At 40.7% G+C, this 20,000-nt stretch overlaps 1 protein-coding gene across 1 annotated transcript in view; it reads right to left on the bottom strand.

The window, feature by feature from the left end:
- The window catches only part of LOC115212185 (tubulin alpha-8 chain-like), a 70,943-nt gene that overhangs the window by 13,238 nt on the left and 37,705 nt on the right, over positions 1-20,000 (bottom strand). Inside the window, exons 4-6 of the mRNA XM_029781028.2 lie at positions 19,452-19,604; positions 16,274-16,577; positions 10,570-10,830 (exon numbers count right to left, since the gene is read on the bottom strand). Of these exons, the coding sequence (XP_029636888.1) occupies positions 10,570-10,830; positions 16,274-16,577; positions 19,452-19,604 (718 nt within the window). The remainder of the gene's footprint in view (positions 1-10,569; positions 10,831-16,273; positions 16,578-19,451; positions 19,605-20,000) is intronic.

The raw sequence follows: 20,000 nt of genomic DNA, 5'->3' as shown, positions 1-20,000 counted from the left end.
TTCTGGGTGTCAGAAGTTTTATAGATATTATACTTCCCTGAATTAGTAGCGAGAGCCTGGTCTTGTGCAGCAATGATCAAGCTTTTAGTGGCATGGTTCAAATCACCTTGCTGAAGCCATGCCCACGATGCTGTATTATCCTTAATGTCTTGTGTATTCCTTTCAAACTGTCCATGCATTCTCATTTCAGGAAGGTCTTCTTTTCTCTTCTCCTCAGCTCTTTGGTTAAACTCTGCCTTGCCCATCATTTCATCTGCATTTACATCCATATCTGTCGCGGCATATTGCAGCAGGTCTTCATCACTATTTATCAAATACTCGGCAAGCGTTCTCCTTTCACTCCTTATACAATGGTCTATACTAATTAATCCACTACCACTATTCTTTCTTTTCATATACAGTCTGTTGGTATGGCACTGACGAGCTTTTTCCTCCTTGAGTTCCCGCCGGTATCTACTTATCCTAGGAGAGAGGGTAAGTGAACACAGACAAGATGGGATAGACAGGATAAGATCGGAGATAAGAAGAGATTAGAACAACAGATGATTATTGAAGCGGTCACAGAATGTGTGGCGAAAAAACTCTTACAAATAGACTAATGATAATAATAAAGCTAAAGCAGAGATCAAATAAATATTGCGTGTGTTCACTGGCAAAATGACCATCGCCAAAGATGACAATTGACATCAAGAATCTTGCAAAACAAATACTCAAACGAAAGAATATATAGCTGATCTGATGTAAGGCTATGATAAAAGTGTTTCGATGTTAGATAGGGAAGCGGTAAGCGGAAACATGAATATGAAGAAACTCCCGAAGCGAGCAATTCTTGGGAAAAAGAGATTGGCAAAAGTGGTTAGTAAAGAGTATGAGTTAAAATCTGTCGGGATAACGAGAAGGGTTGAAATATCAAATGTGTCAGGGTAGAGGTAGCAGATAATCAACAAATTAAAAGCAGCGACCGTTGGAGTAGTGATAAAGGTATCAGGGGCGAAGAACAGGAAGCAGTGCATGGGTGGACACAATGGTGTAATGTTCAGGAGAATAATTGTTTGTGTATCCAGCGGACGGCTTTGTCTAAAATGTGGTCATGTGATATACGTGTTTATGTATGTGTGCATGTGTATGTGTGTGTGTTTGGATGTGTGTGTGTGTGAGGGAGCCAGTCGATTAGATCGACCCCAGTACGCAACTGGTACTTAATTTATCCACCACGAAAGGATGAAAGGCAAAGTCAACCCCGGCGGTATTTGAACTCAGAACATAAAGACAGACGAAATACCTATTTCTTTACTACCCACAAGGGGCTAAACATAGAGGGGACAAACAAGGACAGACAAACGGATTAAGTCGATTATATCGACCACAGTGCGTGACTGGTACTTAATTTATTGACCCCGAAAGGATGAAAGGCAAAGTCGACCTCGGCGGAATTTGAACTCAGAACGTAACGGCAGACGAAATACGGCAACGCATTTCGCCCGGCGTGCTATCGATTCTGCCAACTCGCCGCCTTTGAGGAGTATTATATTAGCCACTTAGCGATATTCACTATTGTTATTCATCCTTTTATTCTTTTTTATAGTCTGTCGTATCAAAATCTTTCTTCGTACATCTGCAAAACACACAAACACACACATACACTCACACATACAAAACGCGCACACACTCACAAAACGCGCACACTCGCGCATACACACATACGCGCGTGCGTATATACATCACCTCTACCCACTTCTCTTTATCTCTTACTGCATACAAATACTCAAGCTACTCTTATCCTAAAAGAAGAGACTTCCGATCATTCATTTATTAAAAAAAAAAAAGGCTAAAACCCCAAAGCGGTATCGTCAACACTTGAATGTGCGTTTCATTTCTCGTCGGTGAGGGTTAAATTAAGGTTGAAACATTAAATATATTTTATCATAGTAAAATATGAAAAATATGCCAGCGTGGGATTAAAAACATTCTCGGGCTCCCCGTGCGCTTACACAAATTTGAAGGTGAGAAGTGTATCCTGTTAGAAAGCTAATGCTGTAGATGTAAATACACCGACTTCAACAACATGGAGACGTGGAGACGACTCTCATTAGGCTTTTGGTTTTGTTAACTATCACTTGCTACATCTGCGATTAAAAATTATGTAAACATATGTAATCAGCATGTGGTATCTTATTAATGAATCTTATATCCCATTAACGAATCTTTCTAGTTTCCTAAAAGAAGGACTCATTTAGTGGTGCTAAATACCATGCATTGGCATCGAAACTGATCAATTGATCAATAACAGAGTACCGTAAAGCTTCGAGTATAGTCCGCCCTTGAGTATAATACGCAGGAAATTTTTAGGGGGTTGTACTTCTGAAAAACCTAATCCTTCTCTAACTTGAGTCGTGCGTAATTAAGCCAGCAGCACCTAGTCGAACAAACACTTCCACGCATGCGTACTACAATGATGGTGATGTTCTTAACTGTTATATGGGAATGTAAATATGTTTGCAAATTGTTTTTGTCATATGTTATTTTGTGTTCTGAATACTTTTATTTTAATAAATGTTGCTTACTACAAGTTATGGATGATTCTTTTATGACTTCATTGCTTTCAGGCTTAGCTTAAGGTATTTTCGCAACCGACATCACAAAATGCGTCTGAGTAAACATTGCCGGACAGCAAATAGAGACTCGGACATTGCTTAGAAAATATTTTTCATTTTTAACCTCGTATATAGTACGTACTAGGGATTTTGACCTTTAAATTTTGGGGAAAAAATGCGGATTATATTCGAGGATTTACGGTAGTTGCTCACGTCTTTCTGAAGTATGTAGAGGTACGGAGGTGTAATTGATAGCCAAGTGATTTGATCTGCGACTGTGTGTCGAAACTAAAACGATTGTAACGTGGAAGACACGTCAGCCATTCAATAACATACAAAGGCTGTTAATGTATGGCCAATGTATATCGTTCACGTCAGAATCGTTATTTGAAATTATTCTTGAATTTAATTTCGATATACATTAACAATACACTCATCCGGCTTGGAGGCTGAATGCGTCGCCCAGTTTAACACCATCACATGACCTTTAGATGCCCTTAACGGAATCCACCATGTTACAAACATTCTGTTCAGGTTCTGGATCAAAGGATAACTTGTTATCCTGATGCATTATTTTCTACCAACGAGTTGTGGTTTCTTTCACCCTTCCTCCCTTTCTTCAGTTTCAAAGACTATGCAAAGATCTTATGGATATTACTCAAGATCAATAAGACGGTGGTTTTAACTAGTACACCAGTCCGGGACCGAAGCGGATCGGAGATGCCTTTGAATATATTACGGATACCTCCTCCCGACAAAAACAACAATCTCACAGTCTCTTTTTATTGTACTATTTTATAATGGCTAAGGACGGTAGATGGCAGAATCTTTAGGCTGTCGGATAAAAGACTTTACGTTATTTCACCCGGATCCTTTACGTTTTGGGTTTAAATCCCACCAATGTCAATTTTACCTCTTATCCTTTTGAGGTCGATAAAATAAAATACCATTTAAGTACTGGAGTTGATGTAATCCGTCCTCAAAATTAATGTGCCAAAATTAGAAACCATTAATTTACAAAGATTGGCAAAAAGCAAATATTTAGCTCCCCATGTCTATTTTTTGGGGGGCGGGGGTGTTTATATTGACATATGTCTACTATGAAACGAGCGGATCATTTCAACCTGTGTAATATTGGTTTCAAAGTCTGCCACAAGGCCAGAAATTTTGAGAAAGGGCGTAAGTTGATTACATCAATCCCAGTGCTCAACTAGTACTTATTTTATCGACCACCGTAAGAATGAAAGGCAAAGTCGATCTCGGCGGAATTTCAATTCAGAACGTAAAGAACGGACGAAATTCTGCTAAGCATTTTGCCCGGCGCCCTAACGAATCTGCTAACTTACCACTTTGACCTGTGCAACAATAATACCTTTTAACAGATTGTTCGATGTGTTCAGTTTCGGAGTTATATTTTTATGTATGTCAGATTAATATTTTAAATATTCGAGCATCTAAAATTGCTCGAATTATGTTCCGTTTAAGATTCCACTGAAGTTCTGAATGATATTTTCGAAACGAAAAGTACTGCAATACAAATCATTCTTCAGATTAGGTTAGTTTAGTATATTCATGAAAATATTCAAAATGCGAAACTGAGTATTGATTTTGATAGTGTTTGAAATTTCGCTGTAAAAACTACTAGGAAAGATAGTTTCACAAGCAGCTCGTTAATTTGTATAAGTGTATTGATGTTTGGTCATTTTGGTGCGCATAAAAAATTACCGGTAGTCATCTCAGCCATTGAGATCAGTTATCATATTCAATCAACCATACATTCATAATCATGCGCAAAAATCTGTCTACTTTTATAATAATCATATATTTCTACAAAAAAAAAAACAAAAAGGGGAAACGTACAGCTTTAAATTTCACTCGATATTCATATCTTTATTGAAAAGATTTAACAGAAAGTTTCGAATTCCATTTGAACCTTCAAATTTTAGAGTAGCATCTCGGGAGAGGGGACGAAAGTAGTTTTATTTTGCTTACTGAAATGTTTCTAGTGAAGCATGGGGTTATCTTTCTCTTAATCATTAAGTCATGAAAACATACTTTCTTTTTGAATCGTTAGTATGTTTAATTGTAGTACAAGAATGTAGGACGGACGATGACTGATAGGGAGTGAAAAAGAGGAAGTAGATTAGAACAGAGAGTGTTCAAATCTTTCTCTTTGAATTAATATTTTCTTAGTTAACTGCATTTGCAGACAAAGGTTGACGCATATCAAGAGATAAACCAAGAGTTTCTACGAAACAGATGATTCCTCTCATCTATCGTGTTAGCAAGCACAGAAATACAAGATGATAACAAAACCCTGTGAAAGGCCACGTAGCTAACAAAATGTTACCTCTCAGAAGAGTTAGGTATATATATATATATTTCGTGCTCAAACTATCTTACAGCGGTGTTAATCTCCAACATTCCTTTTATACAATATTCAAATAGTTCGAGGCTTGAACAAAAATAACTAAAAAATTTTAGTTTTTTTTTTTTTTCAATATTTTCGATAAGCAATGATATTTAACATGGTCAGAAGTTTACAAACTTTGATTGAATTTTACAGTGACTAACCTAAATAATCCTTTTCGAGATTATTTTAACGATAGTACATGGTACGCTTAGCATCCTATACCGTTTTGATGGAACGACATCCTTACTATCCTCATTCTCTCCTGCACGTTATGTGCGCGCGTGCACATGGATGTGAAAGAAAAAGGTCATATATTAGGCTAATTCTGTGAAGTACGTATGTTAAAAAATATGTATAACTCTAGTAAGTTAATTCTATGTTAAGCAATTTGTCGTAACTTTTCCTCGAAAGGTTGTTTCTACCTGTTCGATATAAAATGGGTTTCTTTTTCTATACATTCGTATATTCTGGGTAGTTTTACATCTAACCACATAACTGACAGCTTGTCGCAGAGGAACGAGATCCTTTTTTTACGCCGCCTGATGAAAGATAAAGCTTTTTAAACAACATTTTGTAATGGAAGATTTACTTTGGAGCAGGATCACTCATATCTTCCTTGTATCCTGCTTCAGAAGTTGATTTTCCCCTTGGTAACGATATAGACTTAATGTTGTTACCTCAAATAAGTTAGAACTAATGTAAAACTAAAGCCATTAAGCAGTATCAAATGTATACGAACACGTGGTTGACTGCTATCAAAGTGGGGGAAAGAATTACTTTTGGCTTTAAGCACGTTGAGGAATTTTTATTTTTGTTATATTAAACAGTTAAGAGTATATTTCTATATAATTCTTTTTCTTTTTACATTTCAATGAGATAAAGTTCTGAAAGTCACTGGTAGTCGCAAAAGTACTATTTCGTCCTCCTTTTAGACTCGTCGGCACGACAAAACTCGGGACTTGAAATTAATTAAGCTATATTCATTTTTATCCTTCTTCTTCTAACAGTTGAGCAAAGACGCTGACTTCTACTTATAAATAGTTGGTTTAAAAGTTTCCTCTAATTTTGTGAATTCTATATATTACAAAAATCTGATTGTGGTGGTGTATACACAAGATTACAAACGCACTAATTTCTTTATTCACAACCTCATCTCACATTTACTCTTTCTCCTTTGTTTTTTCTTTTACTCTGCTCTTCCTTTACCCTTTTACAAGACCTTGCCTTCATTGTTACTTTCATTTTTTTTGTTTTTGCTGTTTTATTTTACGGTTATTCTGCAATGACATACTTTCATCGCGCTAATATCCCGATCGTCTTACCTCCTCCTTCAATGATATTAGATGTTAACACCTTGAATAGCAATAATATAAATCCTTCATCTGACCTAATTTACAACTATAATTTCGCTGACTGCTAAGAACACTATTTTCTTGGAAAGACAACTAACATCTCTTAGTAAACACAAAAAGACCACACATCGTGAAAATTTTGTCATTTTCAGAATTACCACAGATCTTATTCTACCATTGTGAGGTGGGTATGTCTAATATATGTGCCTAATGTTTTATGTAGGAAAGCAATCAGGCTGCGTAATATTTAATTTGATAGGGCTGTAGTAAGATGGAAACAGGAGATTTAGATTAACATGGTAATTTGGAAAAATTCCAAGAACTGTTACAAATTACTAATTCTCATCTTAGTTCTATTAATTTACAGATTTAAAACAAAAATTACATCTATTTATTACCATTGACCCCCACCGTTATATTTTTTGTTGAATACACCTTATAGATACGCACATATGCTCAAATATACATACATACATACATACATACATACATACATACATACATACATGCATGCATACATACATACATACACACATACACACACACATACATAAATACATTCATACATATATACATACATACATGTACACACACATACATGCATATATATATATATATACATGTTCACCGTATACTCGTACACATGCCTTTCTGTTACACACTCACACTTGAGTTATAATGTAAGTTCTTGTATTTCAGTTCTATGTCTGTTTTCTGTTTCCCGTATGAAGCATGAAGCTTTGAAGGCTATGTTCATTTTAAGGTTAAACTGTTAATGAACCTTCGATAATTTTATGGCTTTACCATTTAGCTAACAACCATCTGTCTGGTTAACATTAAGAATATATAATGGTTGCTTTACATGTTTGCTACAATTCTATCAGCTGCTACCATTCTGTTATTTTAAACTTACTCTTTACTCTTTTACTCTTTTACTTGTTTCAGTCATTTGACTGTGGCCATGCTGGAGCACCGCCTTTAGTCGAGCAAATCGACCCCAGGACTTATTCTTTGTAAGCCTAGTACTTATTCTATCGGTCTCTTTTGCGGAACCGCTAAGTTACGGGGACGTAAACACACCAGCATCGGTTGTCAAGCGATGTTGGGGGACAAACACAGACACACAAACACACACACACACACACACACACACACACACACACACATACAAACAAACACACATATATATATACGACGGGCTTCTTTCAGTTTCCGTCTACCAAATCCACTCACAAGGCTTTGGTCGGCCCGAGACTATAACAGAAGACATTTGCCCAAGGTGCCACGCAGTGGGACTGAACCCGGAACCATGCGGTTCGTAAGAAAGCTACTTACCACACAGCCACTCCAACGCCTACGTTAATGAACCTTCGATAATTTTATGGTTTTACCATTTAGCAAACAACCATCTGTCTGGTTAACATTAGGAATATATAATGGTTGCTTTACATGTTTGCTACAATTCTATCAGCTGCTACCATTCTGTTATTTTAAAATATTTTATATCATGGATTTATAAGTGAAGGCGCATGGCTCAGTGGTTAGAGCGTCGAGCTTACGATCGTGAGGTTGTGAGCTCGAATCCCGGACCGGGCTGCGTGTTGTGTTCTCGAGCAAGGCACTTTATTTCACGTTGCTCCAGTTCACTCAGCTGTAGAAATGAGCTGCGACGTCACTGGTGCCAAGCTGTATCGACCTTTGTCTTTCCCTTGGATAACACTGGTGGCGTGGAGAGGGGAGGCTGGTATGCATGGGCGACTGCTGGCCTTCCATAAACAACCTTGCCCGGACTTGTGTCTAGGAGGATAACTTTCTAGGTGCAATCCCATGGTCATTCATGACCGAAGGGGGTCTTTATATCATGGATTTAAATCTTTTTACATCTTGTTTTAGATTAATTTTCTGTCTTACTTGTATAACATTTAATTATATTTACTTTAAAAAATCCTGCTTTACATTCGTTCACATATTTTCTTGTGACTGTTATAACGAAATTTTACACCTTTTGCATTAGCACTTTATCTCCAGTTTCTCATTATTTTTTTTTTATGCGCCCTTTTCAAGCCTAGTCAGGCTCATGGGCCCGGTTTCCCGGTTTCTGTGGCATATGTATTCCCCCCAGCTGGACGGGACGCCAGTCCATCGCAGCGTTACTCAAGAAACAGGAAGAAAGAGTGAAAGTTGGGGCGAAAGAGTAAAGCAAGGGTCGCCCCCCCCCCCCTGCCGGAGCCTCGTGGAGCTTTAGGTGCTTCGCTCAATAAACACACACAATGCCCGATCTGGGAATCGAAACCGTGATCCTCCGACAGCGAGTCCGCTGCCCAAACCACTGGGCCATTGCGCCTCCACTAATGTTCCTTTTCGAGCCATGCCAGGCTCATAAGGGCCGTTTTCCCGGTTTCATTGGCGTAGAGATTCCTCACCTGGACGGGACGCCAGTTCGTCGCAGGATTACTCATTTTTGCCAGTTGAGTAGACGGGAGCAACGTGAAATGAAGTGTTTTGCTCAAGAACACAACGCATCGTCCGGTCCAGGAATCGAAACCACAACCTTACGATCATGAGTTCAACACCTTAACCACTAAGCCATGCGCCTCCACAGTTTCTCATTATACTTGATAGTAATACTGTACCTTGCTAAAGTAAACGCCGTAGCGTACATACAATTGTCACTCTTGATGGAGCAAATTGCAATGGGATTTTGGTTTAAAGTCATGAAATACAATCAGCAAAAGGAAATATTGGTTTCTTCCGCAGATAGCCAGATATTTAGTGGGGTGCGTTAACGGTAAATTGAACCAATTCTAATATGGTACGGTTCTTAATTTATCGATCTTGGAAATACGTATGATAAGGTTCTACGGAAATTGAATATCAGATAGTATTCCAAATGTGCCACTTTGCTTTTCACTGCCAATTCATTATGTATTATTGATATAAGATAGTATTTACATATGTAACGCATTGGGTGTAGAATTTTGAGTTAAAAATACCTATGCGGCGAAGAAAAGAAAACTCAGTGACGAATTTGGTAAAGACAGGAGACAGCATTGGATAGGTTTAGGTGTTATTAGACCTCCTCAAGACGAATATAGACGTCACCGTAATGAGGAAAGTTGTGATGAGATAATCATTAAATTGATGTACAATATTGTAATTGTGTAAGAGTGAAAAATTTACATATTGAAATATAATGCACGCACATTCGCATACACACACACACATACACACACACACATACACACACACACAAACAAACACACACACACGCACACACGAAATTCAAGTGCAAAAGAAATAAAATATATTTAGTAACGTTTAGTTGAAGATGAAGCAAAGGCAAATCTGTATTTAATCCAGCTACATAAGATAGAAAAATTCAAATAGATTTTAATTATATATGACAAAAAACAATAACGAAAAGCATGTACAGTTTTAAAAATAGAATTCAGAAATATTTAAAAAAGAATTCCCTACAAATGTCCTTTAAAATGTAGAATTTTTCATCAAGTTCTAAAAGTACTCTGTAGAATAACAGAGTTTCTGATTGATAACGATGCATCTAATTTCTTCACTCAGAGAAAAACAAGAAACAAACAAGTTAATTATCACAGTAAAGCAAGAATTTAATAGGCTTTCACAGATTTCTTTTCATTCTGACTGTATAAAGATAGTTCTTAATATTGGTACAAGGCCAGCAATTTTGAGGGGAAGGGGCAGGTAATTTATATCGACCCCAGTACTTGACGGGTACTTATTTTACCGACTCCAGTTGACCTCGGTAGAATTTGAACTCAGAACGTAAAGATGGACGAAACGCTGCTAAGCATTTTGCCCGGTGCGCAAACGATTCTGCCTACTTGCCGCCTTATTCACCATAAAAATACTCCTTTCTACTACAGGCATAAGGCCTGAAATTTTGGGGGAGAAGGCTAACCGATTATATCGACCCCAGTGCTTAATTGGTACTTATTTTATCGATCCCGGAAGAATGACCTCGACAGCATTTGTACTCAAAATGTAAAGACAGACGAAATGCCGTTAAGTATTTTGTCCGGCGCGCTGGTTATTCTGCTGGCACGACGCCTTATTCACCACAAAAAGAAAAAAATATTAATTCAAATTTTGAAACAAGGCTGGCAAAGTCGATTACATTGACCTCATCTATCATTATTAAGATAGGCTAATATCAAATTTAAAACATACAGACCTGGAACAAGTGTTGGGGGTTGGTTATTTATTCCTACTTTGAAGCCGGTAGGACACCAATCCACAAACTGGATTGAATTTCTCGTCTTGATGGCTGCGATAGCAGAGTTGACATCTTTTGGTGCCACGTCTCCTCTGTACAACATACAGCATGACATGTACTTCCCTTGCTGCAAGTCACATTTTACCATTTGGTTAGTTGTATTAAAGCATGCGTTTGTAATCTCGTGAACCGTCAATTGCTCGTGGTAGGCTTTCTCAGCTGTTAGAAAGAATGTTTGATAAGAGAATAAGTATATATATATATATATATACATACATACATATATATATATATATATATAATATATATATATATATATATATATATATATATATATATTATATATATATATGTATATATATATATATATATATATATATATATATATATATATATATATATATGTATATATATATATATATATTATATATATATATATATATATATATACATACATACATACATACATACATACATATATATATATATATATAATTATATATATATATATATGTATGTATATGTATGTATGCATATCTATATATATATACATATATATATATATATACACATGTATATACGCACACAATCTATATACATATATACATACATACATGCATACATACATACATACATACATACATACATACATACATACATACATACATACATACATACATACATACATACACATGCACACATATAATGACAATGAAAAAGTTTATCTCGGATATTTCAAACATGTATATTAAAAATACCGTTCTCGTCATTATGTAGAAAGTTTGTCCAAATGCCAGAGAAGAAACTTTAAATTATAGGTTAACAAAAAATCAAATATAAAATATTAAAGTATAAAAGCAAATTTGGCTTGAAAACTCTCCGTTTTATTAGTACGTGAGAAATGACGAAAATATAATTTAAGATAGTCTAAGAAGGAACATATTGCGATAATTTAAAAATAATCTACGGTTTTGCTTAAACAATAAAAAAAAAATGAAATTTTGTAATTTTTACTAAAGAAAAGAAACATTACAACAAATAAAGTTGATAAATTTCGCCAATATAAGTGATTGCATTTAAGAATATCACATATCTTCTCAGAGTATTATGCATTAACTACCACCTAAACACTTATGTTACTTTAAAAAACGGTCTATTTTCATCTTAAAAACTAAAGATCCGTTGTACCGAACATGTAGTTTATGCTAACAAACCCAACATAGTATAAACGAACACGACATACATGCCGTTTGATGAAAATGTTAATGCAAATATATAGTCTCTTGGGACTAAGCATGTTTCGGAATTCAGAACGGGTTTTGAAAATGGTAATACAGTAGATTCATAGCGCACATAAACCGTAGCTCCAAGAATAACACACGCCGAATCTCCAGTCAACTTTAAAATTCTGATTTGTTTATATCTCGATCGTACGTTGAACTTAAGTTTTGATCCCATGGGGTCTCATTATAGTATATTCATAGGCCAAGCCTAGTAGAACATGTGACAGTTTTTACTAACCTACCATAGTTATGAGGAAAATATCACTTGTTAGCTTAGGATTGTGTAAAAAGACACATTAAACGAGACACCTAGGTACAAAACATCTAGCAATGTACTAGACACATCCTTGCAAAAGTATTGTACAATATTGTTTATTTGCGTTATGAATATTCACACTAAGTGGGATAAATAAAATTTTAAGCAATATTTTGTTTGTCCGGTGATGTTTGGCACCAAACGTGAGCTCACCGATGCTGAATAATAAATGAGATAGAAATATCGAGCAGTTGCAAGTCGAAAAGGAAGATGAGTTACATTTAGGTATTTTTTGAAATGAAACTATAAAAAAAAAGTAAGAAAAGAGTGTTTATACTCCATTTAAAGTTAGCATATTTAAATGGGGCAAAAGTTATTTTGCCAAAACACTAATATATTACAGACAAAATACAGCTAAATTCTAGAAATTCGAAATATTATCGGCTGTAAATGTTGTAAACAAAGCAATTTATAAAAATGAGAGAGAATTCTTTAAATGGATATATCATGATAAGGAGTAGAATTGGGCAAACGGGGAGCTAACCGTCATCAGAAAAGGAGCTACGAGGACATCCCTCCGAGACGCTAACCTATGCCGATCAACCACAACCCTACATATTAGTCTGGACCCCCTTGGGGTGCGACGGCCAACCGACTGGCCCGGACGCGACGGCGTGCCGCCGCCGGGCTCGCGCGGGCCGAGCCGACCGGGTCACCGCCGCCGCTCCGCAACCGACGCCGCAACCACGCCGCGACCGAACCCCCGCGAACGGGGACGGCAGCCGGACGCGGCCGCAGCGCCGGACGCGAAGGAGAGCGGCGGCAACGGCAAGCCCGGGCCGCGCGCGGAGCTACCGACGACGGCTTCGGCGCCGCCGCCCTACCGGAAAAGCACTAATCGACGCGCTAGTTAGCAGGCCGGAGTCTCGTTCGTTATCGGAATCAACCAGACGGATCGCTCCACCAACTAAGAACGGCCATGCACCACCACCCACCGAATCGAGAAAGAGCTATCGATCTGTCAATCCTACCGGTGTCCGGACCGGGTGAGTTTTCCCGTGTTGAGTCAAATTAAGCCGCAGGCTCCACTCCTGGTGGTGCCCTTCCGTCAATTCCTTTAAGCTTCTGTTTTGCAACCATACTCCCCCCGGAACCGACTATGGTTTCCCGCGCAGGCTCCCCGCCGGGTCATCGAAGCGAACGCCGGCGGAGCGCCAGTCGGCATCGTTTACGGTCGGAACTACGACGGTATCTGATCGTCTTCGAACCTCCGACTTTCGCTCTTGATCGAGGAAAACGTGCTTGCCACACGCCGTCGCTGCAGTGCGTCTTGCGACGATCCAAGAATTTCACCTCTAACGTCGCAATACGAGTGGCCCCGATCGCTCCCTTCGATCATTGCCTCGTCGTGAACGGAGACCGACGGATGACGCGCGGACGAGGCCATTTTCCATCATTCCATGCTTTTCGTATGCAAGCCGGCGGGGATCGCTCTGAGCACTCTAATTTTTTCACAGTGAACGTACCGGCCGCCTCGGACACTCGGCGAAGAGCACCCTCGGAGGAACCGTGCGGGCCGAAACGACCGGGAGGTGGACGCGCTACTACCGCTAGAACGCGAACGGCGACGACGCCCAATAGCGCACCCGCCTCGTGGCTCCCGCGCGCACGCCTGACCGACCCGCGCCGTTGAAGGCGCAGGCGTGAAACCGGACGCGACGCGACGCGAGCGAAGACGAGCGCTGGACGGGGTGCCGAGTCGCGGCGGCGACGCGAGCAGAGCTCCGCGGCCCGACCGCGCACGCACCGGCGAATAGGGCCGGGAGTGCGAACGGACGACCGAAGCGGACGCGCCAGAAGCGCGCCTGCGACGGCGCCGTCGCCCCGAACGTGCTGGGGCACGTTTTCGAGACCCGAATTCCGACTACGAGCTTTTCAAACGCAACAATTTTAATATACGCTACCGGAGCTGGAATTACCGCGGCTGCTGGCACCAGACTTGCCCTCCGGTCGATCCTCGTCAACGGATTTGAAGTGTACTCATTCCGATCGCGGGGCCTCGACAGAGTCCCGCGTCGTTATTTTTCGTCACTACCTCCCCGTGCCGGGAGTGGGTAATTTGCGCGCCTGCTGCCTTCCTTGGATGTGGTAGCCGTTTCGCATGCTCCCTCTCCGGAATCGAACCCTGATTCCCCGTTACCCGTTGCCACCACGGTCGGCACTGACCGGGCCGTCGACAGTTGATAGGGCGGACTCGCGGGGGACCCGTCGCGCGAAGGCTAGTGCGATACTAGCCCGTGCGATCGTACTGACAGTTATCCAGAGTCACCAAAATCGAAGGGCGTGAAGCCGCCGCACGCCTAAGACCCACGCGCGGAAGGCGCGGCGGCTGCTGCGACGGCCCGTACGCGTCGGTCTCAGTCTAATATTTGCGCCGCAACCAATGCGGAAGGCCGACCGTATCGTCGCGACCGGGAGGGACGGGCGCGGATGCGCCGCCCCAGATCCGGCCGAGCGGACGCCGGCGACGCCGCGCAAAACGCGACGGCTGCCGAACGCCGTTTTCGAGCCCGACGCCCGGGTGCGACCTGCGATCGCGGCTTCGGTTGCATGTATTAGCTCTAGAATTGCCACAGTTATCCACTCTCCTCGCGGTGGAAGAATACGGTCCCGAGGATTAGGTCCGGTTCCTGAGCCATTCGCGGTTTCACCATTCGTTTACGGCATGAACTTACACTTGCATGGCTTAAGCTTTGAGACAAGCATATGACTACTGGCAGGATCAACCAGGTATCACCGACGTTACGTTTCGAGAGAACGAAGCGCGCGGCGGCGGCGGCGGAAGCTCGGGAAGCAGCCGCCCGCCGACGATCGGAAAACGAGAACGAAAGGAATCGGAGGGGCCGAAAACAGGGGGCGCGAGGGCGCTCGCGAGTTCGGCCGCCGTTCGTATACGCGCGCGCCAGCTCCTCCTCGTCCCGGAGGAGGAGGAGGAGAAGAGGCGAAAACGACACGGGTCGACGCGCGAAGAAGCGTTCGCGATACAAGAAACGGTTTGCGATCCGACTGCCGCACACCGGGGCCGCTGCGGACGGGCTCCGGTGCGGGTCGATTCGAAGTTGGGGCCGGTTCCGGGCGGAAGAGGAAGAGGAGAAGGCGAAGAAGGCCAGCGACTAGGTCGGCAGACGAGAGGGGCAGCGGAGATTGGCGCGGGCCCGCTGCAGCTTTTAGACTCGCCCGGCGCCCTACGCGTCGGTGGTCGTCGTCGCTTCCTCCACCTGATCCTTTCGAAACGGCTGCGACGAACTGCGTCCGGACTGCGGTCAACGAGCGAGTGCCATGACGGTGGTCGCCACGAAAACGACGCGCGCCAAGGCGGGGTGATGCCGGGAAGGGAAAAAAAAAAGCTGCAGAAACGCTACGAGGCAGCGAAACCCGGAGTTGAAGCCACGGTTCCGTCCAGGGAAGAAGGGACAGACACGGCACCGCTGTCTTTCGGAGACGCCGCGTCGCCTGTGGCGGAACGGGAAGCGACGGCTAGCCCGTCCGCCGCGCCGGCGGCGACGCGACACGAGGTCAGCGGCGTAACCTGACCGGGTCCTCGGCGGCGAAGACGAGGCCGGGGGTCGGAAGGAAGGGAAAAAAAAAAAAAAAAAAACGCGGTAACGAGAAGCGGTTCGATTGCGAGAGGACGAACCGGCGAGCGTGAAGAGGCGGGCAGACGCGGGCGTCGAGGGAGCGCGTCTGTAAGGCGGGCGGTGTGGCGGCGGCGGCAGACATTCGAGGACGCGCCAGCCGTGTAGAGTCGACCTTGCACCGGCAATAAGGGAGCTAACCGTTGGCAGAAAGGAGCGCCGACAACATCCCTTCCAGGAGCTCCACCTATGCCGTTCGGCCACGACCCTACGTAAAGAGCGCTTGTGCGGCGGTTGCCGGCGGGCGAGCGAGCGAGCGAAGGCGGGCAAACGCGTGCGTCGAAAGGGTCGGTGGCTGTTAGTAGTTTGAATTGGTTTAATATTCTATTAGAATATATTACATCGATTTTGAAAATTTTAAAGTCACATTCATTATCAACATCCGCTCCAAAATCAACGAAAATAAACAACGAACTATATTCACTTACCAGATATAATCGGTGCATATGTAACAAGAGGAAAATGAATTCTTGGATAAGGAACAAGATTTGTTTGAAATTCAGTAAGATCTACATTCAAGGCTCCATCAAAACGAAGAGACGCTGTTATTGAAGAGACGATTTGTCCAATCAATCGATTTAGGTTTGTGTAGGTTGGTCTTTCAATATCTAAGTTACGTCGGCAGATGTCATATATTGCTTCGTTATCAACTACAAATGCACAGTCGGAGTGTTCAAGTGTGGTATGAGTAGTAAGAATGGAGTTATATGGTTCAACAACTGCTGTAGATATCTAAGAATAAACAGAATGATTGACATGTTTAATTCAATTGTTTTGAAGAAGTCAATGAATTTGATAACAAAGAAAAGTATAAAACAGGAAATTATTTTATTTTTCAAATTATTAAATTCGTGGAAGAAGATCAGTGTCCATAATCCTCGAAGACCTTAAAGCAGGAGCGACGATAATGATTATGTCTAACTTCTATAAATTAATATATGTAGAAAAAGTGTGAGTAGGGAGGGAATACCAGAGTGTAGTAATTTTGTGGTTGGAATTCCCTTTAATGAACACAAGGAATATCGAGTAGATTCGATAGGATTTGTATGTAACATTGAAGTTCAGAGGAGCAAGAACCATGAGAATGGTACTAGATGAGACCGAGAAACCCCATCTCAGTTGCAGGTGCCTGGTTGCATGTTGGTCAGTAAATATTTGCCCGCCAAGTCAGATGATCTTCTGGAGGTTGGGATACAGTCGTCCCAAGTATGTGGGCAATTTTTGAGATATAGTTTGATTCAACAGTATTTTGAGATACAATGTTATAAAGAATTCAAAGGTGTAAATGTTCTCACAAAGGGAGATCATCAGTAGTTGTAGTGACTTTGATGGTTTTAGCGATGTGTACCAAAGCAGGCAGATTGAATGGTATAAGACTGATTCCATGGTATGTTGTAATAATGATGTATAAGTGATGTTGAAAGAGATTATAATGTGTCTACTAAATGACACGTTTAAGGTTTTGTTAATAGAAATTCTGGCATAAGGCGACTGGGTTGCAAAGCTATGAAATCTGTATACAAAATATGAAGGAAGATTAAAGAGAGCTTCGTAGTTTGTATAGATAGAAACAGCATTGTGTGGACTTTTTATATAGGAAGGAAGAGTATGGTTTGCATTAAAAAGTGGTGCGTTTGGTCGATATTGAAATATAAAGTCCACAGGATTGACAACACTGGTAAAATGAAGAGTGAAATGCCTATCAGATTGTATTCAGATATTTTTTCGAGATCGACCTGATTTTGATTGGGTATATTTGGTGGAGAAAGAACAAGGAAAATATGGTTCGTAAATTGCAGCTTACATATTTCAAAGGACCAGCCTTGTCACATTCTGTGTCACGCTGAATCTTCTCGAGAACTATGTTAAGGGTATACGTGTTTGTGGAGTGCTCAACCACTTGCACGTTAACTTCACGAGCAGGCTGTTCCGTTGATCGTAACCGACGGAATGCCAGTTGTCTTTTTGTTCGTGAAGACTAAGTGAACTGGATGCTGACAACGAATTTTTTCTATCAAGGAGAGTGCAGTATTAAGGTAGGGTGCAATACGGTTCCACTAGTCTGCTAATTGTAACATTTAGTAGTGGAAGTGAGTGAGTATCATGACACATTGTGTTGCAAGGAAACATTGTATAGCTGAAAGTCGTTGTTTTCATGTTGTGTGTCTAAGGAAGTTTAAATTAATGGAATTCAACTCCAAACGACATTGATCGGAGAATTTTAATTCAGTGCAGTATTCCTTGGTGTATCGTTTTACCCTTTTCATACAACCTAAGTCTTCAACTTCATATTAACTCATTCAATCACATCGACTAAATAAAAACTAAAAAGAAAACATCGGCTGTTTAACAGCCATTCACTAACACACATCGAAACACTGACTCATGTGACTTCATTTTTTACTTGTTGGTTAATATTTATACTTGATGTTCCGTATTAATACATACTATAACTATATAGATACTGTAGTCTCAAATGTCGATGACCTCAATATAGACTGAGCTTGCATTTTTTCATATAAAAGTGTTTGAGGAAAATAAACATGGGAAATTTCTCCATGTCTAGTCCAGAGTAATGCAAAAACTGGTAAGTAGTATCTACCCTGGAAACCTATTCATTATACAGTGTAATGTTTACCGACAAATATGAACTCTAAATCCTATGCCAAGTGGTTCAATTCAACCTAATATCTCTGAAACCAGTACTGGTTACAGAATGAGTGTCTAATTTTGTTAGTATGATATAAAGCAATAGAACATATGTGCAAAGTGATATATTATATTAAAAGCTATGAATGACTGAGTTGTGATTATATAATGTTCTAATATCTTCTACTCTAATCACAAGGTCCGAAATTTTGGGGAAGGGGACTAGTCGATTAGATCGACCCGAGTATGCAACTGGTACTTAATTTATCGACTCTCAAAGGATGAAAGGTAAAGTCGACTTCGGCGGAATTTGAACTCAGAACGTAAAGAGAGACAAAATACATATTTCTTTACTACCCACAAGGGGCTAAATAAACACAGAGGGGTCAAACAAGGACAGACAAACGGATTAAGTCGATTACATGGCCCCTAGTGCGTAACTGGTACTTATTTAATCGACCCCGAAAGGATGAAAGGCAAAGTCGACGTCGGTGGAATTTGAACTCAGAACGCAGCGGCGGAGGAAATACCCCTAAGCGTCTCACCCGGTGTGCTAACGTTTCTGCCAGCTCGCCGCCTTATAATATTTTAATATTGATAACATTAATAATTTATTTTTATACTCATGACTTAGTAATAGTGCATTTTAATATTGAATAGATTATAATAAAGAAAGGACCGTGTGATAGTAATAAGATCCGGCTAATTGATTTACGATCCGAATTATCGTAGCAGTTTCGATCCTGTTGTGCAGTCAATGCATATTAGAAAAAAGGGCACGAAAATCACAATTCCTAAATCTGTCTGACTTGAGCTCAATGTATAACAAATGAATAATGGACATCTTCCTTACTTCTCCTTCACATTACTCATTAAGTAATTGGTGACTTGAAATTCTTGAGAAAGAAAGGCGAGGAAAGTAATGTGACAAATTAAGAAATGACGTAAGTTGATTACCAGAGGTGCTGGATACACGGCGAATTCTAATTTGGATTTCTTGCCGTAATCTGAAGATAGTCTTTCCATTAGGAGTGAGGAGAAACCACTACCGGTGCCGCCACCAAAACTATGGAACACGAGGAAACCTTGCAATCCAGAACATTGATCGGCCTGTGTAAGAAAGAGAATAAATTTCTTTAAAATCGCAATGTAAAAAAAAAAAAAGAAAAGAAAATATTACATTATTTTTCCGTTAATGGATCAGTCGAACACAGTCTTAACAACTGTAACGCTTCTAATTAGGAGTTTTCTTTTTCAGACATATGTATAACGTTTTGGGTATGATAACGCTTCGTTTCTATATGACTCAGTAGTTAGGTATTGCACCATGCACCTAAATATAAACCTACACAGGTATTCAAAGATGTAGAAGAATATCAAATAGAACAGTCTACATAAGCAAAACCAATAAGATGAAAGTTTCAATTTCAAGCTAATTAAAAAGTAAAACAACGTTACCGAAGTTGTTTCTTTTTAACCATCATTGTTGTCTTCTTGCCTCCACCA

Source organism: Octopus sinensis, linkage group LG1 (genome assembly GCF_006345805.1).
Source record: "Octopus sinensis linkage group LG1, ASM634580v1, whole genome shotgun sequence".
In the NCBI taxonomy this organism is placed as follows: domain Eukaryota; kingdom Metazoa; phylum Mollusca; class Cephalopoda; order Octopoda; family Octopodidae; genus Octopus; species Octopus sinensis.
Note: the sequence above shows the minus strand (reverse complement) of the source record. Positions and strands in the feature narration are given on the sequence as shown.